General features: G+C 42.1%; 1 protein-coding gene across 2 annotated transcripts in view; it reads right to left on the reverse strand.

Moving 5' to 3' along the window:
* Window positions 1–11280, reverse strand: part of pfkmb (phosphofructokinase, muscle b) — a 59519-nt gene extending 48239 nt beyond the window's left edge. The window contains exons 1-2 of one of the 2 annotated variants that reach the window (XM_060920266.1): window positions 11151–11280; window positions 2324–2425 (exon numbers count right to left, since the gene is read on the reverse strand). In XM_060920266.1, coding sequence (XP_060776249.1) covers window positions 2324–2425; window positions 11151–11280 — 232 coding nt within the window. Of the gene's footprint in view, window positions 1–2241; window positions 2266–2323; window positions 2426–11150 lie in introns of those variants that run through there. The other variant, XM_060920267.1, reaches the window with a different exon arrangement.
* Between the last annotated feature and the right edge of the window lie 9291 nt (window positions 11281–20571).

Here is a 20571-nt window from a genome sequence, read left to right on the forward strand (position 1 = left end):
GCACGGTGGTGTAGTGGTTAGCGCTGTCGCCTCACAGCAAGAAGGTCCTGGGTTCGAGCCCCGGGGCCGGCGAGGGCCTTTCTGTGTGGAGTTTGCATGTTCTCCCCGTGTCCGTGTGGGTTTCCTCCAGGTGCTCCGGTTTCCCCCACAGTCCAAAGACATGCAGGTTAGGTTAACTGGTGACTCTAAATTGAGCGTAGGTGTGAATGTGAGTGTGAATGGTTGTCTGTGTCTATGTGTCAGCCCTGTGATGACCTGGCGACTTGTCCAGGGTGAACCCCGCCTTTCGCCCGTAGTCAGCTGGGATAGGCTCCAGCTCGCCTGCGAACCTGTAGAACAGGATAAAGCGGCTACAGATAATGAGATGAGATGAGAATGTCTTTGGACTGTGGGGGAAACCCACGCAAACACAGGGAGAACATGCAAGCTCCACACAGAAAGGCCCTCACCGGCCGCTGGGTTCGAACCCAGAACCTTCTTGCTGTGAAGGTGGCCGTGCTAACCACTACACCACCGTGCCGCCAATTCCATTGGTTCTTGTTATGGTTCTTGCCAATCAGCAATGACATCATGTGTTACAACAAATCACGCCAGTATGTGTAAAGCCCAAACACACTCTGGTGATCACAAACAATGAAACTCTGAAGAAAAAAAAAAGATTTGCTGTGACAACAAGGTCAAGCAACTTGGTCATCAGATCATCAGCATCAAAGCATCGAGGCGAGGTGAGAAGCAGCATTCTGTGAAATACGTCAGTCTGATTTCTCCATCAATTTTCTTCAAATACAGCACTCAGAATGCAGGAGAATGCACCATTTTGCACCTTTTTTTTTCTTCAATATCTTCCCTGCATGCCCCCAGACCCCCCTAGAAGGGTGTGGCTGCATCACACAATCTGATCTATTGCTTTTCATTCTCAGGGGGTTGGTAAGTATATAAGTAGTTGATAACATTAACGTTATCACTGCCGTGTTATTAACTTAATCTGGTTTTAATCAGTGTGATTTCAGCCTTCTTTTGAGAGAACTCCTCATCACTCTGTGTGAGATGAAACTAATAAAGCTCTGTAACAGTCAGTGTGATGGCATGAGTCGCCGTGCCATGTTAAAGTGAAGATCCTCTGACGATAGGCCTGTGATTAAACACCACCACTACGTTCTGTTCACGTCATCAATCATCGTGATCCTGAAATCAGCTGCTGCAGAAAATAAACACACGTTCTGCACAGCGAGCTCGAGATGAGGAAGAGATTCTGTCTGTCCATGAGCACATTTCCTTTACATTTCTCCATCGCAGTTACTGTCGCTGTGCCGCGAGTTTACCATCATCCTGTTGGTGGATTTTAGATGAGTATCATAGTAGCAGCGCTCACACTCTCACACTAATTAAATAAATGTTCATATATTATTAATATTCATTGTAAATAATAATAATACTTTTATCACAACATAGATTAATTTTTACTGTGATCTAATGTTTTTGGTAAATTTGTTCTGTCAGTGATCCACGCATCCATCCATTATCCATTATATAGGGTCATGGGCGAGCTGGATCCTATCCCAGCTGACTACGGGCGAAAGGCGGGGTACACCCTGGACAAGTCGCCAGGTCATCACAGGGCTGACACATAGACACAGACAACCATTCACACCTACGCTCAATTTAGAGTCACCAGTTAACCTAACCTGCATGTCTTTGGACTGTGGGGGAAACCGGAGCACCCGGAGGAAACCCACGCGGACACGGGGAGAACATGCAAACTCCACACAGAAAGGCCCTCGCCGGCCACGGGGCTCGAACCCAGGACCTTCTTGCTGTGAGGCGACAGCGCTAACCACTACACCACCGTGCCGCCCCTTGTTCTGTAAATGATTTTTTTCTGTAAACAATGTTAAATAAATTATAGACCAATTTTGTAGCACAAGAAAGTTTTTCTTCTTTAATGTGTATGTTTTTTCTTGTAAAACCTCTTTATGAGACTAAAAGTAAGATCGGACTGATATAATCTGATATTTATTCATATAAATTATTTTCTGTAAAATGAACAGATGTACAAAGTCACATCTTTCTTTATCCTGTGAATATATTTTATCTGTTTATGAGATCGAGTCCAAACACAACACACACTTTTTTCCTGCACCAGCTGTACAGAGACACAGTAAACATCCTCATGTCCATCTGAACGCACATCCTGTAGATACACAGATATCTGAAAGTTAAAGCTATTTACCTTCTACACACATTTTATTTCACCTGGTTCCATTTCCCCAGTCAGTCGTCCACAGGTGACCACGCCTTCACACCTCACACCTCACACACTCACCCTGAGCGTCTCCTCCGGAGGTGAGTACAGCGATGGCCTTCCCCACACCCGTCTTGCTGGGGTCTACGTGTGCCGACTGCATTGTGGAGAACCGTCCTGGATCTGAAAGAGAAAGAACAGAAAGGTGGTGGAAAATGAGTGGAACTAGTCTCGCTCTGCCTCTGTGCTCTGGTGGGGACAGTAATGAATCTGGACATGGGGGACACTGTATCACCCTCCTGCCCCTCCTCCTGCTGGCATGCAGTCTCTCTCACACACACACACACACACACACACAGTACCCTGTGAATACACAATATGAAATTACACACACACCACGTGCCTCAGAACTTTAATAGTCTCATCATGGAGTCAAATGTTGTAAACTTGTTCATTATATAAACTCAGTAAACATTCTGCAAGTGTCGAGTCAAGAAAAAAATAGCCTGTACCAGATTAGTTCAAACGTTACCATGACAACATGATTGAGCTTTTATAATATCATCAGCGGTATAACACCACACTGCTGGCTGACACATGCTAACTCCACACATTTATTTCAGTTACTTTGAGTACAGTAAAGATAATGTAATTATAGTTTTAAATCCAGCACTGATAATGATGTTCTGCAGGTTAAAACTCTGCTTCAGTGAGCAGTTAATGAGTTACCTCAGTAATTTATCAGATTATAACAACATTTAGCTAACTGAGCTAACAATTATCTATTAAACCAAACAAAAAATGTTTCTTCATGTATAAACATTTTAATAGTCTTAAAGTTGGCTCTCAGGTAAAATCCAGTGGAGTGACGTGTAACTGGTGATTCAGATCACTGAGTCGACTCACTGAGTCAGCTCTGTGATTCAAATGGAGCACTGGGAGTCGACTCACAGAACTGAAGAGTCATTTTAATGAACCAACATTCGAGCAGGAACAGTCATCAGAGTTTATCTTCTAATATACGCGCACTCACACACACACACACACACACACACACACTTATCTCCGTGCTGTGTGATGTCACCATTTGTAGAATTTTCAGAAACATGTTTTCCAGCTACAACATAAACATCTCCGTATTAAGATAAATTTACACTTGATTAGTCTTTATTATTATTATTATTATTATTATTATTATTATTATACATAGGGACAAATTACTCAATTCTGATTGGTCAGTCAAGGAGGGCTTTTTTCCTTAACACGGAGCTGTATTTCTGAAATACTATTGGCTAGTTCGTTGCTTGGTTACGGTTACAAAAATTAGCAAATTTTGTCAACAAAATGGCTGACAGGGCGGCACGGTGGTGTAGTGGTTAGCGCTGTCGCCTCACAGCAAGAAGGTCCGGGTTCGAGCCCCGGGGCCGGTGAGGGCCTTTCTGTGCGGAGTTTGCATGTTCTCCCCGTGTCCGCGTGGGTTTCCTCCGGGTGCTCCGGTTTCCCCCACAGTCCAAAGACATGCAGGTTAGGTTAACTGGTGACTCTAAATTGAGCGTAGGTGTGAATGTGAGTGTGAATGGTTGTCTGTGTCTATGTGTCAGCCCTGTGATGACCTGGCGACTTGTCCAGGGTGAACCCCGCCTTTCGCCCGTAGTCAGCTGGGATAGGCTCCAGCTCGCCTGCGACCCTGTAGAACAGGATAAAGCGGCTACAGATAATGAGATGAGATGAATGAATGAGAAAATGGCTGACTCTGCTGACTCAGCAATACCGCGTTTTGCTATATTTGACGAAGAAATGATAAACCAATTGAAAGCTGCAAGCGAAAATGAAAATACCAAAAAAGTATGAATTTTTGGCTTTCCGTGTTTAAAAAACGGGCCGCAGAAAGACAAATAAACAACTCTCTAGTGGCGTATGAATGCTGTGAGTTAGACAAGGTGCCATCACAGGTTTATGCAGAAGTGAGGAAAGAAAATGAGGAAAACTATGAACCAGACTCTCTTAAAGTAATGCAGGCTTTTGTAAAGAAGTTCCAATAAAATTTTGTAAACCACTTTCAAAATCCTCGTGTCGTGTTGCCGTGTCATGATGAAAGACGCTTTAGAAACTGATTCAAATGTGCAGGATAGTCTTGTGCCCCGGTTGGTTCAGAAAACGTGAATGACAAATGTTGTGAACTTGAATGGCTTCCGAAGTACTGTATATGAATTTGGCCCTATATATTATAAACAAGTAATCATATGGTTCCTCGTATAGTTAAGGATCAATTTCACTCGTGATTTCAAAGTTTTGAAATTGCCCTCATCGCTTCGTGACTCAGGCAATTTTCAAAACTTTGAAATCACTCGTGAAATTAATCCTTAATTTTACTCGGCCCCATATGATTACCTATACTTATTATTGAGTGCTAATGAGTGTGATCTTACACTAATCATTACATACTGCTTTAAAACTTAAAAGATGTTGTTCATGTAATAATAAGTATAAACATCTCATCTCATCTCATCTCATCTCATTATCTCTAGCCGTTTTATCCTGTTCTACAGGGTCGCAGGCGAGCTGGAGCCTATCCCAGCTGACTACGGGCGAAAGGCGGGGTTCACCCTGGACAAGTCGCCAGGTCATCACAGGGCTGACACATAGACACAGACAACCATTCACACTCACATTCACACCTACGCTCAATTTAGAGTCACCAGTTAACCTAACCTGCATGTCTTTGGACTGTGGGGGAAACCGGAGCACCCGGAGGAAACCCACGCGGACACGGGGAGAACATGCAAACTCCGCACAGAAAGGCCCTCGCCAGCCACGGGGCTCGAACCCGGACCTTCTTGCTGTGAGGCGACAGCGCTAACCACTACACCACCGTGCCACCCCAAGTATAAACATTTATTTCTTTTTCTTTTTTAACCCATCACTGCTCTGCTTCTTGAACTAAAATAGTGTTAGCAATGTACAGAGTTCTAATTTTGGGGCTATGAAAGCCATTCCCAAGAGAGTGAGAGAAAAAGAGAATAAAACCAGAAGAAAATAAAAAACTAAGGAAGGGAAGAGAAAAGAGAGAAAAATTATGTAAATATGCATGTGCCCATCAACACCAAAACACATGTTGTCAGTAAACCAGTAAAACAAAAATAGAAAAAAAATGTAAATTAAAAAAATTCTCTCTCTCTCTCTCTCTCTCTCTCTCTCTCTCTCTATATATATATATATATATATATATATATATATATATATATATATGTATATATACACACACACTCACTCCCTGGCCACTTTAATAGGAACGTGTTGTTGGTTCTAAGATCCCTGTTCTTGGTTGCAGGAGTGGAACCCAATGTGTTCTTCTGCTGTTCCATGCTGAGATGCTTTTCTGCTCACCACGGTTGTAAAGAGTGATTATATGAGTTACTATATCCTTCCTGGCAAAAAAGCTCGACCCAATCTGTCCATTTCCCTCTGACCCTCTCTTATCAACAAGGCGTTTGTTTCCACCCACAGAACTGTCGCTCACTCACTCAGTGTTTTTTGTTTTCTGCACCATTCTGTGTAAACTCTAGAGACTGTTGTGTGTGAAACCCCCAGGAGATCAGCAGCTTCTGAAATACTCAAACCAGTCCATCTGGATCAAACCAACACCCAGACCACAGTGACAGAAAGTCACACTGTGAGATCACAGTTTTTCCCCGTTCTGATGTTTGAAGTGAACCCTAACCCTAGATTGGCTGATTTAGAGAACTGCATAAAGGAGCAGGTGTATGGGTGTACCTAATAAACTGGCCAGTAAGTGTATATGTACAGTATATGTATTACATAAACATGAGTGTTTTACTGGGAAGTACATCACTGGTATTTTTCATCCGAGCTCCATCCAGGACATGGAGAACGAAAACCTTGACATAAATCTCTATCTGTCACTCGTGAGGAAATTGATTCAAGATTCAAGATTCAAGATGTCTTTATTGAAATTCGCAGTGAAGTCGCCACTGAATTACTTTCAATTTACAGACTTAAAAATTAAAAACTTATACGCCTAACGATATTGCACATCTCGTAACATTCGTAATTAAAAGTAGCAAGATTCTTACACTATACCCCTTACACACAATGATTAACACATTCATAAAATCCACATAACTTAAATAAAATAATATGTATACATCAATTGCACTTAATTTTTCAATCGTCTGAAAACAGAGAAGTGTTAACGACATGGAAAATATTTGCGGCTTGCTGCTGATGGAAATTATTCCCCAGACTTATTGAGCAGGTTGCACATGTACGGAATAGGAGAGTTACTATATCGGTTTGTTCTTGTTTTGGGGCAGTTCAGATTCTGACTGTTTCTCGTGACATGGCCTGAGACCTGAAGCCTGGTCGATGGCAGCCAATCTCTGTATTCAGACTTCAGCAATGTCCTTGTGAACTTGAGGCAGAGCTGCTCCCTTCGCTCTGCTAATGCCACAAGACCAAGGCTTTGCAGTGCACAAGAGTAGCCTGTGTAAGCGTTCCCTAAAATAATACGGCACGCCCGCTTCTGGATTCTTTCCAGTTTGTCCGCTTGAGATTGGGTTAGTCCTGATGATCATGCGGGTGCCCCATACTCAAGAAACTGATGAATTGTTTTGATAAATTTGGGAACTTTTTGTTTGTGAATGTGTTGATATAATAAAAAGAAAATCACACGTTGGCTTGAAGATATGAAGTTTATCTTCTTGTGTTGAAAATATTTCACTCATTCACGATATATACGTTCACCACTCGAAGATCGAAGATAAACTTCATATTTTCACACCACTGTGTAATATCATATATATATATATATATATATAATGTGTGTGTGTTTAGAAAACTAGATGTTTACTTAGATATATATTTATGTACCTTGTTCTGTAATTTTCTATTCCTCTATAAATGCACTACAGGGAGGGAAACAGTATTTCAGTGCACTGTGTACATGTATATGAATGTAAAGGTCTCTTGAGTCTTGAATCTTGACATTAAACCACTCATCATATTTTTCTGGGCTTCATGCCTACTTCTGGAACAGACTCACTGATCTTTATTGATGATGGAACTCATGATGGTATCAGAAGAATGAATTCAGAGTCTACAGAAACATTCTGTCTTTATTCATCACAAGTGCGTGATGAATAAAGTTGTGCTTATCAGCAGTGAGAATTAGAAGGCCAGATTGGAAATCACAAAGAAATACAGAGATGATCCACCAAAGTTCTAGAACAAAACTTAACCTCTACCAAAGTGATGCAAATATCAAAGTGTGGAAAAAGAAAGTATCTGCTCATGATCTAAAACATACGTGTAGGTTCCTCCTCTACAACATCTGAAGGCTCCGCCCCTTCCTCACCACCTACTCTACTCAGTTCCTGGTTCAAGCACTGATCCTCTCCCGCTTGGACTACTGCAAATCTCTCCTTGATGGCCTTCCAGCTTCTGCCATCACATCCCTGCAGCTCATCCAGAATGCTGCAGCTCGCCTCGTCTACAATCTCTCTTGTTCCTCCCATGTCACCCCTCTGCTTGCCAACCTGCACTGGCTACCTGTTACAGCTCGTATCAAATTTAAGACATTGGTGCGAGCTTACAAGGCTCTGAAGGGGTTAGAGCCAGCATACCTCCAGAGTCTGTTCTGCTCCTACACACCAGCCAGATCCCTATGCTCTGCGACTACTGGTCACCTGGCACCTTCTCCTCTCCACTCCTGCCCAGCCCGCTCAAGACTACTGTCTGTTCTGGTTCCTTGTTAGTGGAATGACCTTCCCATTGAGGTCAGAACTGCTGACTCCCTGACCATCTTCAAGCATAGACTGAAAATCTACCTCTTCAGGCTGCACCTCTCCCCTGCTTCCCTGCCCACTGTGTAACTGTGTATCAGTCCTGACCAACCCTGGGTGTGTACGGTCTATCCTGGGGTTAGCCGTTGGAGTTTTTTTTATTTAATTGTTCTTATGGCCCTTTTCCACTACCCTTTTTCAGCTCGCTTCAGCTCACTTCAGCCCGACACGGCTCGTGTTTCGACTACCAAAAACCAGCACGACTCAGCTCGCTTCAGCCCTGCTTAGCCCCTAAAACTCGCACCGTTTTGGAGTGGGGCTGAAGCGAGCCAAAGCGAGCCGACTGAGGCTGGGGGCATGAGCAGACACTCCCCTGTGCACTGATTGGTGAGGAGGAGTGTCCTCACATGCCCACACACGCCCCGCGAGCGCGCTGGGATCTGTAAACACCGCAAACCCGGAAGAATAATAATTACGAATTACGAGAATTTCTGAAGCCTTATGCGCCTCGCCTCATCTATACGCTCTTGCCAGTATCTGTTGGCGTTGTCGGTGACAACAAGCCACAGCACCAAGACCAGCAACACTAACGACTCCATGTCCTCCATGTTTATTGTTTACTATTCGGGTCGTGAGACTACCGCTTAAAAGCTCACTGAATCAGTGACATACAGAGCATCGTGGACGAGTTCACGGAGCGCAAGGCTCGTCGTATGCCCTTCAAATAATGCGCGCAGTAGGCTATTGATGTTTTATTATGAGCCATGTACAGTATGTCACCTAATGTTTTTTTGTTTCTGAGTTACATGTTCGTTTGAAGGACTTAATGTACAAAATAACATAGTTGCACCCCGTAGTGTTGAAATTGGTAAACACAGTGCATTCAGTGAGGTTTGCACCGCCCTCCTTTTATTTCTGACTCTTCCTGTCACCGTTGCAACCTCTGAGCGCTCATTCGTATGCCCTTCAAATAATGTGCGCAGTATAGGCTATTGATGTTTTATTATGAGCCATGTACAGTATCCTAATGTTTTTTGTTTCTGAGTTACATGTTCGTTTGAAGGACTTGATGTACTAAATAACATAGTTGCACCCGGTAGTGTTGAAATTGGTAAACACCGCAGTTGCAGACATTTTGTAGCCTAAAATGATGTTATGATAAGCTTTAATAAAGGGCCCGGTCATTTGCCCCGCCCCCGGCCCGACTCTGACTTGTTCCGCCACTGTCACTGATGTCACTGTTTGCGCTGCTTAACGACATCACATGACGTCCACCCACTTTCGCTAACTCCACCCAATGTGTCCACCCACTTCCAGCCAGCACGGTTCAGTGCGGTTGTAGTCGAAATGCAACTCCAACAGCCCCACTCAGCTCGACTCAGCTCGACTCGGCACGGCACGGCTCAGCCCGACTCAGCTGCGTTTGTAGTGGAAAAGTGGCAATAGTCAGTTCATATGTCCAGTTGGTTTGTTTTCTTGGCTGTTTGAGTATTGGTATTTCAACAGAATATTACACTCACTGTTATTCTGTCAGGGTGGCACAGTGGTGTAGTGGTTAGCGCTGTCGCCTCACAGCAAGAAGGTCCGGGTTTGAGCCCCGTGGCCGGCGAGGGCCTTTCTGTGTGGAGTTTGCATGTTCTCCCCGTGTCCGCGTGGGTTTCCTCCGGGTGCTCCGGTTTCCCCCACAGTCCAAAGACATGCAGGTTAGGTTAACTGGTGACTCTAAATTCACCGTAGGTGTGAATGTGAGTGTGAATGGTTGTCTGTGTCTATGTGTCAGCCCTGTGATGACCTGGCGACTTGTCCAGGGTGTACCCCGCCTTTCGCCCGTAGTCAGCTGGGATAAGATCCAGCTCGCCTGCGATCCTGTAGAACAGGATAAAGCGGTTAGAGATGATGAGATGAGATGTTATTCTGTCACTTGTTCAGTTGGCACTCGAACAAGTTCAGCACTTCTTGTACCTGGTGGAGGTAGTTTCACTTGTATGTCACTCTGGATAAGAGTGTCTGCTAAATGCCATTTAATGTAATGTAATGTAATGTAATGTAATGGAATACGAGCTCATGGGTGAAGCACAGTGGAGATCCTGTCATGGCTTGGGCTTCATGCCTACTTCTGGAACAGACTCACTGATCTTTATTGATGATGGAACTCATGACGGTATCAGCAGAATGAATTCAGAATCTACCGAAACATTCTGTCTGAAAATTTACAGAGAAATGCATCCAATCTAATTGGGAGGAGCTTCATCACACAGCAAGACAATGATACAAGACACACTACAACACAACACAGGACTTCATCAGGGGGAACAGTGGAAGGTTTTAGACTGGACGAGTCCATCAGCAGACCTGAACCCAATCGAGCAGCATTCCACCTCCTGAAGAGGAGAGTAATGGAGAACCCCCCCAAAACACACAATGACTGAAAGCAGCTGCACTATAAGCCTGGAAAAGCATCACAGAAGAAGAATATACCAGTTTGGTGATGTTAGTGGGTCACTGGATTGATGCAGTTACTGCAAATAAGGGATATGTAACTAAATATTAAGTGTTATTTACTTTAGGACTAGCCGTTCCAGTACTTTTACTCACTTTAAAATTGAGTGGTCTGACACCAAATGTGTAATATTCTAAGTTCTTTAGGATCAAGGATCAAAGATCAAGTTCAGGATGTGGGTCAGGAACATGCTGTAGTTTTCTCGATGATTGTATTTGGAATCTCCATTTTTTAAAGGTATACAGGAAATACAGGTATAATGTATACAGGGACATATTATCAAAAGTATTTACTCCTGAATTCATTCACATGATCGAGCAGGAGAAGGTCCAGCTCATTATAATAGTCACTGTCCTGTCTACACTAAACAGCTGTTTCACCACAATATGTTGTCATGTGGTCATTTGTCTGTCTGTCTGTCTGTCTGTCTGTCTGTCTTACCAAGTAAGTTGATCCACAAGCAGACACACAGATAAAACCCCACTGTAATGCACTTCTACTGTACAATCACAACACTAACTCCAACTAAGTTAAATATAGACAAACAGATTGGCCTGGAAACACACACACACACACACACACACACACACACACACACTGCTCATACCATTTACTGCACTGCCATCATGAATCTTTGTGCGATTGTACTGCCAGATGAACACCGCCAGTCCAATCAGCAGACTCCAGGAGAGCAGATGAACACCAAACTCCAGGAAATCCAGCAAACACACACCCATCTCACACACACACACCCTGTATACACACTCACACCTCTGCCACACCACTTTCATTACTTACTCCAGAATGACATGGTGAGATGTCTTTGAACAGAGCTGATCAGTATTATTAGAGCTGACCTCACACACACTATCACACTCTTTTACACCCCCAACGTTCCCTCCTGCCTCCTGCGACTTCAACCAACCCCAGACCACTGTAAAGTTCTCCAGTGTTTTTCACTCAGAATGGAACTGTAAGTCCAGATGGTTTGTGGTTAAATGTTTAAATTCCATGACTATAAAGTAGAAATGTACATTTTCAGCTCTTCCTCAGGAATAATGTTGCAGGAGAAAATCTTCCCAAAGCTGTTCTTATGGAATTTTGTCTTTGACTTTCACACACGGTAAAATGTCGTTCTGGTTATATTACAAATTCATGAAGGTTTTGTGATATCCTTACTCCATCAGGGACGCATGAAACAGGAGGTCCATCTCTGAAAGGAGCGATTTGACATGTTTACAGCTTTATTTATTCACATTTCACCTGATTGTGTCATAATGAGATATGAACATTAATGCATGTTTTCATGGAGGTGGACTACAACTAATACAATCATTAATAAACACTGTTTGTGTGTGTTATAGTTGAATGAGGTGACAGGATGATGTGAGGAAGCTACTGTTACATTACAGGCATTTAGCAGACACTAAATCTTATTGAGCGCAACGTACAACAAGTTCAACAATGTGTATTGACTCTGCATGCCTTTGAAGGGGGAGGAAACCCACACAGACATGGGGAGAGAACATGCAAGCTCCACACAGAAAAGTACCGCCCTCGTTACCACCCTCAAGTTGATTATTTTCCTCTAATATCATGTCCTCAAGGGTTTTATTCCTCTTATTTTATACCACAGCAATTAGCCAATGATTACATTTTGTATTAATTAAAGAAAAAACATGATGTACTTTTTATCCATTTATAGTTAATATTTAATTTTGTGGAATGTCATCTTTTTTTTTCCGTAACAAGTGTGTGCACATGTGTGTGTGTGTGTGTGTGTGTGTGCAGCCAGAGGGCACACTCTACAACAAATTCAAACATTTTCTCACATCTGCTTTCAGTGTGTGTGCTGACATTCTTTATATAATGTCCATCTATGAATGCACTTCACTCAGAAGATCAGAGAAAATACCAGTGGACCCTGAACCCTCACCCATCCCATGTCCTTCACTCCAAGTACCAGATGCTACCCTCCAGCAGAAGATACAGAGGGACAAGGTGCAAATTAAATCCTTTTAAAAATTAATTTGATCCAGCTTCAATAATTATTTTAAACAGCAATGTTTAGGGAACTTTGCGATCCTTTTAGTCTGTGTAATTATACTGTGATGTGAAACAATGAGGCTGTGCAATAATTTCAGGAGTTTTAACTAATTACGAGGCTGTGCAACAACTGTGGGATTGTGCAACCATCACTACATGCAGAAAATATTCAATATTTCTGGTCTTATTCCAAAAAAGACAATATTCCTACTAAGCTTTGTACATGGTTAATGAAAATGAATATTCCACTAACCTTCCTGTTTACATGCAGATGTGTATACTCTGATAGGCCATTTGCAGGAATTGGTCACGTGTCAATTTTCCCCATAGCAACAAGCCCGTGGTGGGCAAGCTAACTTGACATTCCTTGACAACCATAAGAGTTGGACTGGCTATGCGAAGCAATCCATTTCTATAATAGCTGTTTTTACCTTTTCTACTGTCTTTTTTTACCCGAATTTTTGTGTGTACTTGGAAAAAGTTTGTGGTTTTAATTTTTGTCATAAGTTAAAGCAAATCATTGGCCGTAAAAGAGAATTTTTTGGACTCAAGCTGGTCGCCGCTGAAAGAAATTCACGTGCGAAATGTCGGATATATCTGTATTTATATATCTGTATTTATTTTCAAGAATCTTCACACATTAAATGAATGATAAAGATAGAAAAGGAGAATTATAAGTTATAAACATACCTGAGAAATCCGCCATTTCGCACGTGAATTTCTTTCGGCGGCGACCAACTTGAGTCCAAAAAAGTCTCTTTTACTGCCAATGATTTGCTTTAACTTATGACAGAAGTTAAAACGACAAACTTTTTCCAAGTACACACGAAAATTCGGTCAAAAAAGACAATAGAAAAGCTAAAAACAGCTATTATAGAAATGGATTGCTTCCCATCACCAGTCAAACTCTTATGGTTGTCAAGGAATGCCAAGTTAGCTTGCTCACCATGGGCTTGTTGCTAGGGAGGAAATTGCCACGTGACCAATTCCTGCAAATGGCCTATTGTCCAGTTGGTTTGTGTACAATGCATAGCATTGCCTGTAAATAAGCCATGGCCTAATGGTTAAGGAAGCAGCTTTGGGACCAACAGGTTGCCGGTTCAATTTCCTGGACCAGCAGGAATGAAACCCAAACCCCCATCTGTTCCCCAGGCTGCTCTGGGTATGTTGTACATCACTCTGGATAAGAGCATCTGCTAAATGCCTGTAATGTAAACAGACAAGAGGCTGTGTATTGTGACTTGCTCTAAAAACACCTATTCAGACTCCACATGCGCTGTATACATGTCCAAAGAATGCTCCTAAAACCAACAGTTTTTTAAAAATAATCTCAGCATATCCCACATGTCTTAATCAGAAAATGCTAAATTCAGAATAAGACTAAATTCTGAATCTCCAAATGGAGTATGATATTTACCATGACCTGTATCAAATTCAGAATATTGTCGTATTCAGAATAATAGTGGAATATTAGTGCACATATAAACATATTGATTTATGTTGTTTGTAAAATAACAGGATTGTTTTTGTCTCCAATACCAGTTTGGAAGTTTTGTTAAAGTAAGTTCCATGTTATCATAATATTTCTTAGTGTCGTTTCACACCATAGAATGTGGCAGGACTGTATACTTTATGATATATTTTGTTTGATCAACCATGGAATGGCATTAACTTCATTTTCAGTATTTAGCAGGTTCTTTTATCTGGAGTAATTTACAGAAGAGATTTTAGTCTCCATTAATGCTAGTAAAATTGTCAGTAGATTGTTCAAGTCTTTGATGCTAATTCAGTTGTATTAAAAGACCAAGACAGACGTTATGCCACAGTTGAAGGTGAACACAATGCAACCAATAACTGCTAACTGTATTACCACACAAAGCTACCGGTAACAGCAATGAAACAAAAGACAATCTAGTTCTCTAACTTCCTACCAGTCAGTACACAAAACACCCAACCCCACTCACCTTTTGATGAACAGCTGTATTTCCAGGTGTGTGGTGTACCTGTTGTTAATGAACATTACAGTGGTGCTTGAAAGTTTGTGAACCCTTTAGAATTTTCTATATTTCTGCATAAATATGACCTAAAACATCATCAGATATTCACACAAGTCCTAAAAGTAGATAAAGAGAACCCAGTTGAACAAATAATACAAAAATATTATACTTGGTCATTTATTTATTGAGGAAAATGATCCAATATTACAGGGCAGCACGGTGGTGTAGTGGTTAGCACTGTCGCCTCACAGCAAGAAGGTTCTGGGTTGGAGTCCAGTGGCCGACAAGGGCCTTTCTGGGTGGAGTTTGCATGTTCTCCCCATGTTCGTGTGGGTTTCCTCTGGGTGCTCCGGTTTCCCCCACAGTCCAAAGGCATGCAGGTTAGGTTAACTGGTGGCTCTAAATGGACCGTAGGTGTGAATGTGAGCATGAATGGTTGTCTATGTGTTAGGCCTGCGATGACCTGGTGACTTGTCCAGGGTGTACCCTGCCTCTTGCCCATGATTTGTGGACAGATGAGACCAAAATAGAACTTTTTGGTTTAAACAAGAAGTGTTATGTTTGGAGAAAGGAAAACACTGCATTCCATCACAAGAACCTTATCCCATCTGTGAAACATGGTGGTGGTAGTATCATGGTTTGGGCCTGTTTTGCTGCATCTGGGCCAGGACAGCTTGCCATCATTGGCGGACCAATGAATTCTGAATTATACCAGCGAATTCTAAAGGAAAATGTCAGGACATCTGTCCATGAACTGAATCTCAAGAGAAGGTGGGTCATGCAGCAAGACAACGACCCTAAGCACACAAGTCGTTCTACCAAAGAATGGTTAAAGAAGAATAAAGTGAATGTTTTGGAATGGCCAAGTCAAAGTCCTGACCTTAATCCAATGGAAATGTTGTGGAAGGACCTGAAGTGAGCAGTTCATGTGAGGAAACCCACCAACATCCCAGAGTTGAAGCTGTTCTGTACGGAGGAACGGGCTAAAATTCCTCCAAGCCAGTGTGCAGGACTGATCAAAAGTTACCGCAAATTTTTAGCTGCAGTTATTGCTGCACAAGGGGGTCACACCAGATACTGAAAGCAAAGGTTCACATACTTTTGCCACTGACAGATATGTAATATTGGATCATTTTCCTCAATAAATAAATAACCAAGTATAATATTTTTGTCTCATTTGTTTAATTGGGTTCTCTTTATCTACTTTTAGGACTGATGATGATGTTTTAGATCATATTTATGCAGAAATATAGACAATTCTAAAGGGTTCACAAACTTTCAAGCACCACTGTAGGATCAGGAGGGGAATAAATCAGTGGGAGTGTGGAAAAGGTGGACTCATCCATAGCTTTGCTCTCAGTTGTAGGAAAGGGATAAACTGTTGATAAGCTTTTTAGAGAGCAGATCTATGTCACAGTCATGGGTAATATGGAGGAAGTGTACACTCCTTCAAATAGTAGGAGGGGATTTCTGATTATTTGTTGATCTCAGGGATTTCAATAGTCATGGATGCTTTGGTGATTAAGTGAATTCTGATGAAAGATTGAAGATACAGGGACCAGGTGATGATCCCTCATATGGGTTGTGTTGGGAGCCCAAGAAACTTGGGCGAGATGGTGACCAGAAATGAAATGATTTCTTGTTTAGTGATTCAGCAGAGGAGTAAAATGGGTCAGTTAATGGGTTAGCCATCCAATGCTGAAGAACAGGCATGAGTGGCCTCTATACTTTTTCTCTGCATCTTATGCATGGCCAGTCTGCATGGGTTTCAGTTTACTGACACAGACAGCAGTGAAGCAATTTGTATCTCATTTACCAGCTTACCCAGACAAATTGTTTATGGTCTAGTGGCTATAACAACAGGCCAATTCTGTGAGGACATGAGCCTGAAACTTTTTGCAGAAAGCTGAGATGAGTGCTGATTCATTCCACCTGCTGCAACTGTCCTCAACAGTCATGTATAATGTGATCCCTTGTTTTACAGAAAGGAGACATTGCCCCTCTTCCCTGCTTTAAGGAAGGTGATCAAAGATGTTGGGAAAGAGATAAATCTATAATATGTGTTGATAAATTCACCTTCTTGAGACTCTACTGCCATAGTCCAGGTTAGTTCTTTGCTCATAAGCAGTGAGAATATTTCAGCCACCTGTGAACAGGTGAGGTTCAGAGGGAAACCTTGACATTGTGCAGAATCTGTGTCATATTTCTCAGTCTGTGCTGTGTGGAGTCGATTCCTCTGGCAGGTAGGGGAAGATGCAGGAGTTAGCTGCTGTAAGCATTTAGACAGCTTGTCCAGTGTGGCAAGGATGGCAGCAAACAGATGTTGTTCCCCGATGACACTTCGTTGAGCAGACAGCATCTGAGGTAGCATCCATAAGTTGGTGAAGTCTTCTGTCAGGAGATTGAACAAGGTTTGTAAGCAAATGTAGGGTTTATTAAAAGACCAATGCACATCTTCCAAAAAGACAAAGCAAACACATTACACTAAACAAAGACCAACTCTTAAAGGAAATATCTCGCAAATAAACAAATTGAGCTAAAAGCTGGTCTTTATGTCTGTCCTTTATAAAAAAGCTGCATGTTGAATTTGTGCTTAACGAGATAAAAACTAATGTGATGAAAATAGATGGGACTATTTTTTAGAGAAGGGATCATAACTCCATCATGTGTGATGTCATTTTCCGTGAGAACAGCGGAGGTGTACAAGTGCATGCGATACTAGACTATAATATAATATTATGGTCTAGTGTGACTTCTCGGTCAATTTGTTTGCATTTCTCCACAAAAATTATGGCAATGCAGTGCTAGAAAAGAAATCAAAGTAGTGGCCAGTTTATTGCCTGTTTATAAAAAAATTACTTGCTTATCTTCCATTCATTTGATGCATGATACAGTGTGCTGTCATGCTGCTTATGTTTTGTGGTGAAACAAAGTTGGGATCGCGTCCAGGTTCAGTTGTCATTTCTGCCTCATGTCTTGCTTCTTCCCACTGATTTTTTCATCCAAGTCCTCCACAAAACAATCTTCTGTAAAATGCTCACTGCACAATTCAATGCTTTTTCCAGGAGTAAAATTTTCTTGCTTTATTTGATGAAGCCACTCAGCCAAATGTCTCAGATCCAGGACAGAATAAGGCAGACGTGTGGAATCCTACATCATGCAGCACCACCCTCATTTTCGTCTCCTAATACATCCATGTACAGTGCCTTGCAAAAGTATTCATCCCCCTTGGTATTTGTCCTGTTTTGTTGCATTACAAGCTGGAATTAAAATTGATTTTTTGGGGGTTAGCACCGTTTGATTTACACAACATGCCTAACACTTTAAAGGTGCACATTGTTTGTGTCACAATACAAAAACAGTGATTAAGATGAAAAAACAGAAAACTGGAGTGTGCATAAGTATTCCCCCCCCAAAAAACTTCAATGCTTTATGGAGCACTTGCATGTGACGTCACAGCCGATCCAGATTGTGACAGACGCCATCGTGTCGGTCAAACGCCATATTCCGCCTTCTACTTCTACTTCTGGTTCTACTTCTGCTTTTACTTCTACCTTTTCTTCTGGAAAACCCTACTATATACAATTCTACTACAACGGCTGTGGCTACAAGCTCTCCCTACCTGTGCATGGTTTTTATGTTTTTTGTGTGTATTTTTGCGTGTTGTTCGTCTGTACCAGACTTCAATATCCACTACAACCGTATGGACTTACTGGACATTGGTTTCCAGCAGAAAATGACGGTTTGTAGCGATTTCCATCGCATGCACAACATTCCGGACGAGAAAAAAAAAAAACATTCCGGACGAGATGGCGAGACCAGCGGGGTCTCCGTGGATTGTTATCAGAAGCAAAGCGAAGGAGGCGGTGCCGGGAGCCGAAGCAAAAGCGAGGCTACAGGCAGAGTCGGCCTGTTGACTAAGCTCAGAAAACAGCCACTCAAACCTCCATTGCCAAGCCTCTACCTCTCCAACGCCAGATCCATGTAAACAAGATGGACGATTTGGAATTACAGCTGGAATTACCTTATTCTATTCTATAATCGGCTGGTCAGTGCTATACTCAATACTTAAGTGACTTACCCATCCAATGAGGATTATTTTCTTGTTTACAAGATGCCACATCTGAGTCACTGACAAATCCTGAATTTCTGTAAAGAAAACTGTCCAGAGATTTATAAGCACGCAGTGCTTCACCACTAAACAGCGAGGGAAAGTTAATGAGGTAATATACATGTCCGGGTATTCCGCTGGCAGTTCAAAATCCGGTCGTGAAAACTCCGTCCGGAAAGCCATAAGGGTCACAAATCTGTAGATCGTTTATTTTAGACATATATCTAGTTATCTATTCATTAGAAAAATGAGTCGTGTAGTCCGTCGGTTGAAATTGATCCATTCTGTATACGAGTGCAGCAGTATTCAGCGGTGTTTTTGACCGACAAGATGGGGGTTGTGTACTTTCCGGTCACGTGACTGCAAGATCTCTATAGAGCTACCTTTTGCTACAATTACAGCTGCAAGTCTCTTGGGGTATGCCTCTATTAACTTAGCATATCTAGGCACTGGGATTTTTGCCCATTTCTCAAGTTAAAACTGCCCTAACTCCTTCAAGTTAGATGGGTTGCGTTGATGTACAGCAATCTTCAAGTTATGCCACAGATTCTCACTTGGATTGAGGTCTGGGCTTTGACGAGGCCATTCCAAGACATTTAAATGTTTCCCTTTAAACCACTCCAGTGTAGCTTTAGCAGTATGTTTAGGGTCATTGTCCTGCTGGAACGTGAACCTTCGTCCCAGTCTCAAACCTCTGGCTGACTCAAACAGGTTTTCCTCCAGAATTGCCCTGTATTTAGTGCCATCCATCTTTCCTTCAGTCCTGACCAGCTTTCCTGTCCCTACAGATGAAATACATCCCCACAACATGATGCTGCCACCACCATGCTTCACTGTAGGGATGGTGTTCTCAGGGTGTTGGGTTTGCACCACACATGGCATTTCCCATGATGGTCACAAAGTTCAATTTTTGTCTCATTTGACCAGAGAATCTTCTTCCATGTGTTTGGGAAGTCTGCCACATGCTGTTGGGCAAACTCCAAATGTGATTTTTTAAGCAATGACATTTTTTCTGGCCACTCTTCCATAAAGCCCCACTCTGTGGAGTGTATGGCTTAAAGTGGTCCTATGGACAGATACTCCCATCTACATTGTGGATCTTTGCAGCTCCCTCAGCATTATCGTTGGTGTCTTTGTTGCATCTCTGATTAATGCCCTCCTTGCCTGGTCTGTGAGTTTTGGTAGGTGGCCTTCTCTTGTCAGGCTTGTAGTGGTGCCATATTCTTTCCATTTTGCTATAATGGATTTAATGGAGCTATGTGGGATATTCAAAGTTTGGGATATTTTTTATGACCCAATCCTCATCTATACTTCTCCACAGCTTTGTCTCTGACCTGTTTGGAGGCTCCTTGGTTTTCATGTTGCTTGCTTTGTAGTAGTGCAGAGTCAGGGTCCTTCCAGAACAGGTTGATTTATACAGACATCATGTGACAGATCATGTGACACTTTGATTGCACACAGGTGGATCTTAATCAATTAATTATGTGACTTATGAAGTGAATTGGTTGGACCAGCTCTTATTTAGGGGTTTCATATGAAAGGGGGTGAATACTTATGCACACTCCAGTTTTCTGTTTTTTTTTATCTTAATTATTGTTTGTGTCACAATAAAAAATAACAATGTGCACCTTTAAAGTGGTGGGCATGTTGTGTAAATCAAATGGCGCTAACCCTCCAAAAATCCATTTTAATTCCTGCTTGTAATGCAACAACACAGGACAAACACCAAGGGGGATGAATACTTTTGCAAGGCACTGTATCTGGCTAATCCAGTATGGCCATGTTCAGGGAAATGGCCCAACGGACTGATGTTACAACTTTAACATGTTTTTTAAACCAAACAAATTCAAAACCAGAAGAGTAAGATACTTTAA

This window comes from Neoarius graeffei, chromosome 4 (genome assembly GCF_027579695.1).
Source record: "Neoarius graeffei isolate fNeoGra1 chromosome 4, fNeoGra1.pri, whole genome shotgun sequence".
Lineage (NCBI taxonomy): Eukaryota > Metazoa > Chordata > Actinopteri > Siluriformes > Ariidae > Neoarius > Neoarius graeffei.